Genomic DNA, 8,052 nt, shown 5'->3' with positions numbered 1-8,052 from the left:
AAAGCATACTCTCCTCTATCATTCCATCAAATATGAACCTAAAATATTCAAATTGAAAAATGACAGGTAATTTTCGAAATCGCTTTTTTCTCCCACATGGCTTTAATAATTTATAATATTTATATTTTATTATAAATTTTACTGAGAAAAATGTTGATGAAATAAATCAATTGATTTTGAGTTTTTAAACTGTTGCCGCCAAAGTCTAGTAACTCCCACAAGAGCCACTACCGGGGCGCTGTGGCTTGCACACCAACACATTCACGCGACGGCAGCCTACGTGATCCCCACCGGCTGTCAGTGCTTTGCCGCCATGTTGCCTGTCACTTTCAATAGAATACAGTGCACTTTTCGGGAATTTTTTTAAACAATTTTTACTTATAATTCTAATTCAAACATAGAACAGCGAGATCATGTTTATTCTCCTCTATCATCTCCCACCCTTTTTAATCCGAAATATTAATTTAGTTCTCTAAATAATTGGAAATGCGAAACCCTACTTTCCCATACTTCATCACGTGGGACTTTCCCACATGGCCTTAATATTTTTTAAAAAATTTTTAAATATTTTTTTCAATAAATAGTATGAACTTTTAACTCCATATCAGCGATAAATATGAAATTTTTATTTACCATGATAAAAATGAGAGTAACACTACATGTGGTTCGATTGAAAGCAAGTGATGCACTGATATGTGCCACATTGAATGCACATTTTTTGTGTCCTTTTGTTGCACTTTGCATTATAGTGGCAATTTTTTTTCGAGGCAACGGTTTGCAATTTATGGGTTTTTAAACTTGCAGTACCAGACTTTTTCAAATAATAATCAGCACTAGTTTTGTCATGTTGAACCTCGAAAGTGCCTCTTTTGGAATTTGCTGGAACGTTATTTTGACTTTGAGTCTATTTTGCCTTACTGTTCCTGTTGCCCTTAGACCATTGTTTTTCAAATGTACCATTAAATCTGGACTTGAAAAATAATTATCAAAGTATAAGTGATACTGAGATAATTTTTTGGGAACAACGGAAGTTAGAAGGCTTTGTGTCATTTGCATGACAACACGACTTCCTAAAGGACATTTACTGAGTTTGTCAGCTAAATCAAACGAGTAAAAATTTGATCCTTTACCGCAGTAAATGTCACAGTCAAACAAAAATCCCTCAACACTGCAAATCGCCCACATTTTGATGCCAAATCGAATGGGTTTACCCTTTATAAATTGTTTCATTACAGTGCGTCCATAAAATTTCAACATCATCTCATCCACTGACAAACAAGTAAGGAAGAATCCAAACTGTTTCAGATTTTTCCTAAAAATTTCTAAAGGGACCCGCACTCTCCAAGCTTTGTCTTCCGAATTCTCATCCTCCGACTTCGACATTTTTATTTTAGATTTGACGTCTTCAAATTTAGTTCGAGACATTGCAGAAACTATTGGTTTACAAGCCAGGAGTTCATCAGTACACCAATAGTCCCGTTGTGATTTTCTTTGGTTTAAACTAGACAATATAATTATCCCCACAAAAGCATCAAAATCATCTTTTGAAAGATTGTAACCATTTTGGCGTGTAGCTTCTATTATGTAAGATTTTAATTCTAACGAAAAAAAGAGTTCAAATAATTCTACAAAAGAATACTTACATATTTTATTTTTTTTGTTAGCAGAGTAAATTTTTATTTCCCGGAAGCTCACAATATTTTTTTCACCACTTGACCATTGAAAATTATGGTTCGGTTCCAATTTCGACTGGTTATCCGAATAATTTTTCATGGTCTGATGGAATGAGCTCCTTGCTGTTTCCTCTAATTCCGAACTCTCATCATTTAAACATTCTTCAAAATCCGATTCAATATCCGATTCTCCTGAATCATCTGGATTAGGAATTAACACAGCATCCATGATCTCTTCATCTTCTTTTACTTCAATCTCTTCACTCCTGCGAAACCGTTTCTGCCTTTTTGCACTCGACATTATGCAAATAATTAATCACAAGTCTTTGTGGGAATAATGATCTTGACGATTGGTAAAAACAATTGCCTATCAATGTCTAGAAGTATTATGCTTTCGACCGATATGAATGGAACAAATGAAAAACACACGAAATGAAAGACAACAAATGAAAAAATCGTCAGTTGTCTGATTTTAACTTACGATTTACTATGATTTACTACGATAGACTTTTGTTTGATAGTCATTTGTTTTTTTAAGTGTTATGTTAGATTTTTGTTTGATAGTCATTTGTTTTTTTTAAGTGTTCCCACAAAGACTTGTGATTCATTATTTGCATAATGTCGAGTGCAAAAAGGCAGAAACGGTTTCGCAGGAGTGAAGAGATTGAAGTAGAAGAAGATGAATAGATCATGGATGCTGTGTTAATTCCTAATCCAGATGATTCAGGAGAATCGGATATTGAATCAGATTTTGAAGAATGTTTAAATGATGAGAGTTTGGAATTAGAGGAAACAGCAAGGAGCTCATTCCATCAGACCATGAAAAATTATTCGGATAACCAGTCGAAATTGGAACCGAACCATAATTTTCAATGGTCAAGTGGTTAAAAAAATATTGTGAACTTTTGGAAAATAAAAATTTACTCTCTGCTAACGAAAAAAATAAAATATGTAAGTATTCTTTTGTAGAATTATTTGAACTCTTTTTTTATTTAGAATTAAAATCTTACATAACAGAAGCTACACGCCAAAATAGTTACAATCTTTCAAAAGATGATTTTGATGCTTTTGTGGGGATAATTATATTGTCTAGTTCAAACCAAAGAAAATCACAACGGGACTATTGGTGTACTGATGAACTCCTGGCTTGTAAACAATTTATAAAGGGTAAACCCATTCGATTTGGCATCAAAATGTGGGCGATTTGCAGTGTTGAGGGATTTTTGTTTGACTGTGACATTTACTGCGGTAAAGGATCAAATTTTTACTCTTTTGATTTAGCTGCCAAACTCAGTAAATTTTTCAAGTCCAGATTTAATGGTACATTTAAAAAACGTTGGTCTAAGGGCAACAGGAACAGTAAGGCAAAATAGACTCAAAGTCAAAAATAACGTTTCCGCAAATTCCAAAAGAGGCACTCCTTGTGGTAAGAGCTGGGCAACGTCAATAAAATTTTATTGACGGCTAACGGACGTGCAGCATAAACCGAATCTTATTCTGAACTCAGATTCGTAATCAGCGACCCCAAAAACCCCCGAGTAACCATTTTCAAGCAAATCTAATCACTTTTTAAAAAAATTGTCCGCCATATTGAATCCGCCATTTTAAATTTTGAAAAAGTAACATCAGATTCGTAATCAGCGACCCCAAAAACCCCCGAGCAACCATTTTCAAGCAAATCCAATAACTTTTTTATAAAATTGTCTGCCATATTGGATCCGCCATTTTGAATTTTGAAAAGGTAACAGCAGATTCGTAATCGGCGACCCCAAAAACCCCCTAGTAACCATTTTCAAGCAAATCTAATCACTTTTTTATAAAATTGTCCGCCATATTGGATCCGCCATTTTGAATTTTGAAAAAGTAACAGCAGATTCGTAATCAGCGACCCCAAAAACCCCCGAGTAACCATTTTCAAGCAAATCCAATAACTTTTTTATAAAATTGTCCGCCATATTGGATCCGCCATTTTGAATTTTAAAAAAGGAACAGCAGATTCGTAATCAGCGACCCCAAAAACCCCGAAGTAACTATTTTCAAGCAAATCCAATCACTTTTTTATAAAATTGTCCGCCATATTGGATCCGCCATTTTGAATTTTGAAAAAGTAACAGCAGATTTGTAATCAGCGACCCCAAAAACCCCCGAGTAACCGTTTTCAAGCAAATCTAATCATTTTTGAAAAAAATTTCCCAAAATTTTTTTTTCAGCCTTTTGCATTTTGCAAAAATGGCCATTTTCATATCCGCCATCTTGAATTTGAAAAAATTAATTACTGATTTTTATAGCTGAGGGTTCGAGGACGCGATATTTTGGGCTTTTGAGACCATATTCTTTAGTTTTCCATGTCAAAATATTATTTGAAAAATTTTTTTTTTGTAAAAAACTGTGTTTTTTGCAATAAAATTGTTATAACTTTTTTTGAGATAATTATAAACAATTTATAACATCATATTCTGAAAGAGCGATAAATTTTACGTCTGAAATGGTATTTCCTACATTTTTTAACTAATTATTTCATACAAAATGAGAGTCGTGAAATCAATGTACTTTTTGCGTCCTGTTGGGCTTTAATGGGTTAAGGGATGGAAAAACTGAAAAAAAATTCTTCGTAGATGTGTAGTAAATCAATCAGGTGACTGATAATGTATCATATAAAATAAACAATCAACCATTACAAAACTAGTAATGTAAAAACTTGAACAAATTTTAATAGATTTTCATTCAACTTGGTAAAAAGAAGTTTTTTTTTATTTTGCTGAATAAGAATCTAAAATCGAATTTTTAAATTTCAAAATGGTGGATCCAATATGGCGGATGAACCTTAAAAATAATATTTTTAAAAATTGATTGGATGGGTTGTAGTAAGGGCGATTTTTGGCCCCTTCTCATTTGACCTCAATAATGCGGGAAATTGTTGCTTATTATATGCCTTAATATCCCTGAAAATGATTTTCGAATTGTATGTCACGATTCTAAATTACACTGATTCAAAAAGTCACGATTTACATGGAAATTTCGTCTTTTTTTCCATTTATTTTTTTTTTCACCACTTTAAAAGTCGCGTCCAGTAACTATACTTTGCCAAAAACTTCGTTGGGGTCCTATAAAGAAAATGTTCAATGAACAGCTTGATCCGTCATGGGCATCACGGTCATTTGAAGGTCATACGTGACAACGTGATAATCACGGATATCATTACATGAATGCCAACATTAGAAAAAGTTAAAAAAAACGTATGAAATTCGTTACTTGGGGGTTTTTGAGGGCGCTGAATCTAAATCTGAAGTCAGATTTTAAAAATCCAAAATGGCTGATCCAATATGGCGGCCAAAAAAATTAAAAATTGATTGGATTTGATTCAAACGTGGTACACGGGGGTTTTTAAGGTCGCTGATCACGAATCAAATGTCGGTTTGGTAAAATGCAAAATGGCGGATCCAATATGGCGGACAAAAATACTTAAAAGTTAATAATACAGCACGAAACTAATCCCTAGTGGGTTATTGAGGTCGCTGAATTCAAATCTGATGTCAGATTTTCAAAATTAAAAATTACCTATCCAATATGGCGAACAAAAAATTAAAAATTTGTTTGAACAATAATAATGAATCGCTCTTAGCCGAACCCAGAGACACGATCGAGGACGTGGCGGTATGTCTCCATCTTTTTTTTTAATTTTTTTGATTTTTAATTTTTTTTTTGTTTTTTTTCTATTTTTAATTTTTTTTTGTTTTTTTCTATTTTTTAATTTTTTTTCTATTTTTCAACTTTTTAAAAATAATTTTTTAATAATTTTAATTTTTTAAAACTTTTTTTTTATTTAAAAAATGTTAATGTCATTGTGAATGAACACAAAATCCGTAGATTAAAATAAAAACATTTAAATTAATTTTTATTCCGAATCAATTGCGTTTGTCCAATCGTAATCGTCTTCTTGATCTTCAGAATCTGAAGTTACTGCTGCATCTTTTACGTGGCGGCCGTACATAGAAGCAGAATGTTTATTCAAGTCTGAAAGATCGAGGTGTCGGTAGTAACCCAAATACCAAAGGACAGATGCAATGTGGGCACAGCAGCCAACAGTCCTAGCTCCAGTTTTGCACTGGCAATACCACTCTTCGACAAAATTTCGTGTTTCGTGGATTTGTATCCACAAGCAATACTGCTTACTGGATGTGTGCCTTGATTGAATTTTTATACGAAGGATGTTTGATACTTCGCGGTGTACATGAAGTTCATATAAACCGTCATCCGCTAAATGCTCTTCTGTATATGATTTAGCTTGTTTCAACTGATAGCATCCAAGTGTAATTTCTCGCAAATCATTCAGAGTAAGTACAGGAAAATCAACAGCACTGTTGATTTCTAATGGTAGCCAGCAAACTCTCTTCCTTGCCCAACCCTCAGCTTTAACTCTCTGCTGAAGCATATTAGGCTTTGAGACAAGACGCAACATTTTTTGAGCGGTTAGAATATCATCCGGATTACTAGTGATTCTTGGCGGTCTAAAAGCATTGCAAATTGCACATATAATTCTTACGTACTGACCAATGTACGGCACTTGACTGTTTGGAAAAGTTTGATCGAATGCTTTCCATTTTTTTATCAAACCATTTACTGCTTCTACTACCCAACGAATCTTAGTAACCAGTCGAGATTCATTTGCTTGATCCCATGTATGTTGAGAGCCTTCTTTTAGAAAATTCGGCATTTTCGATATTAAGTCAAAAGTCTCTAATAATTGCAGACAATCTCGAAATCCTCTATCAAGTACAAAGACATCTTCAGAGCTAAGCCAGTTGCGGAGTGCACTAGAATCTTTTTTCATTAAAGCTGACAAAATGTTTGCATCATTATTTTTGCCATCGGCAAAGTAAGGGCCAAATACATCAACGATGTAACCTGTCGTAGAAACAATCATCATAGGTTTTAATAAGGGCCTTCCCTTGTGAACAGAGTACGAACGTTTCTGGAAATTGTAGTTAGCACTTTTTTGAATGAATATATATGTTCCATCTGCAACTAAAATACACGGTTTTCCTTCACATCCAAATAAAGTATCTGCCATAGAAGTTGTGTGATTTTCAATTACAGACTCGCGATTGATGTGATTAAGACCCAAGTGTTTCGGTACAAAGGATTCCATGAGTGCATCTCGAGCTTTCGTAATAGCTCGAGAAACACGACTTTTTTCTAAACAAAACAAAGTCGACAATACTGAAATGGAAAGTCCCGTTCTTAATTTTGTCAAAAGTAGTGCTAAGCAAGTGCGGTATGATCTTCCACTAGTTGTTCTTACAGAGTCTTTTACACATTCGGCCAAAATGTCAAAGTCCTTTTTGTACACTCCTGTCAGTCGGTAATAATCTTTGTCTTGTAAAGCATTTGGGTCGTCAAAATTAATTCCTTTTCGTGTTATTTTCTGACGCAAATTATTTAACAAATTAAGTAATGCTTTGTCGTCTACAATAGAAGGATCAGAAATACTTATAATAGCTGCTATAGCTTCCCGCGTTAACCAACCGTTCTCTATGTGAATGAAACAACATCTTGAACCTGTAGGTATAAAAAGTGCTCTTTCTATAAATACTTGGCATTGAACTGCAGCAGAAATTCTAACCATGTTGTTGGAATTTTTGCAAACAATGCAATTGGTGTGTGAATTGTGACATCTTTCAACTTTTAGTTCGATTTTTTTAACACTCGTTTCCTCATCATTTTTAAAATTAACCTCACCTAACGGATTAATAGAAGAGTCTTTAGGATGGCCAACTGATGTCGCATTCTCTGAAGGATTTGATTTCAATTTATTAGAATTTCTTCTTACTTGCATTCTACAAGCTCCGCATATATTTTGTACATCTGTATTAACTGAGTACATTCTCTTTAAATAATCTGCGGTTGTACTATCAGTGATACATCGAACATCGTACTTACTTTTCTCTTGTTTGCCACAAGCATCACAACGTAAGTGTTTAGGCATGATATTAAATCTTTTGGTTTCAAACGCTGTTACAAAAATATTTGTAAACCTACTCAAAAAACAAAACCTATTGATGAAAAAATAAAAAACATTTGAAAAAGTTAAAAGTCAAAGCAAAACAAGTGATAAACTATTATGTGCGTTTTTCATTTGTTTTCTGTCAACTGATGAAACTAATCCTTCTCATTTGTTTTTTACCTGATTTTTTTGAATTATTAAGGCTATGTCCAAGTTGTGAAATGTAAACAAACCAAAAGGTCACTACATCAGCACTAAAAACGCAATTTTGTGACATCCAATTCTCCCACAAAAAATAACATTTTTACACTTTCTTTACGAAAATGGAAAATTAGAGTATCAAAGTTTCCAAAAAAATCATTTTTGACTATGAGC

General features: G+C 33.6%; 2 protein-coding genes across 2 annotated transcripts; both read right to left on the bottom strand.

Annotated features, from left to right (window-relative positions):
- Positions 1-816: 816 nt before the first annotated feature.
- Positions 817-1,974, bottom strand: LOC122505443 (piggyBac transposable element-derived protein 3-like). Its single transcript, XM_043617055.1, has 2 exons — positions 1,710-1,974; positions 817-1,598 (listed from the first exon to the last, which is right to left on the bottom strand). Exons 1-2 carry the CDS (start codon positions 1,972-1,974, stop codon positions 817-819), a joined length of 1,047 nt encoding a protein of 348 aa, XP_043472990.1.
- A 3,594-nt stretch (positions 1,975-5,568) lies between these two features.
- Positions 5,569-7,659, bottom strand: LOC122505442. Its single transcript, XM_043617054.1, has one exon. It carries the CDS (start codon positions 7,657-7,659, stop codon positions 5,569-5,571), a length of 2,091 nt encoding a protein of 696 aa, XP_043472989.1.
- Positions 7,660-8,052: the final 393 nt, after the last annotated feature.

The sequence above is a fragment of the Leptopilina heterotoma genome, unplaced genomic scaffold (genome assembly GCF_015476425.1).
Source record: "Leptopilina heterotoma isolate Lh14 unplaced genomic scaffold, ASM1547642v1 Lhet_359, whole genome shotgun sequence".
In the NCBI taxonomy this organism is placed as follows: Eukaryota; Metazoa; Arthropoda; class Insecta; order Hymenoptera; family Figitidae; genus Leptopilina; species Leptopilina heterotoma.
This window is presented reverse-complemented; position numbering and strand designations above follow the sequence as displayed.

Bases quoted from the DNA above. Each gene is read 5' to 3' on its own strand.
- LOC122505443 (XM_043617055.1), bottom strand. From the start codon at position 1,974: ATGTCGAGTGCAAAAAGGCAGAAACGGTTTCGCAGGAGTGAAGAGATT. The intron at 1,599-1,709 runs GTGAAAAAAATA...TTTTTTCGTTAG, and splicing joins TAATTTTCAATGGTCAAGTG to AATTAAAATCTTACATAATA.
- LOC122505442 (XM_043617054.1), bottom strand. From the start codon at position 7,659: ATGCCTAAACACTTACGTTGTGATGCTTGTGGCAAACAAGAGAAAAGT.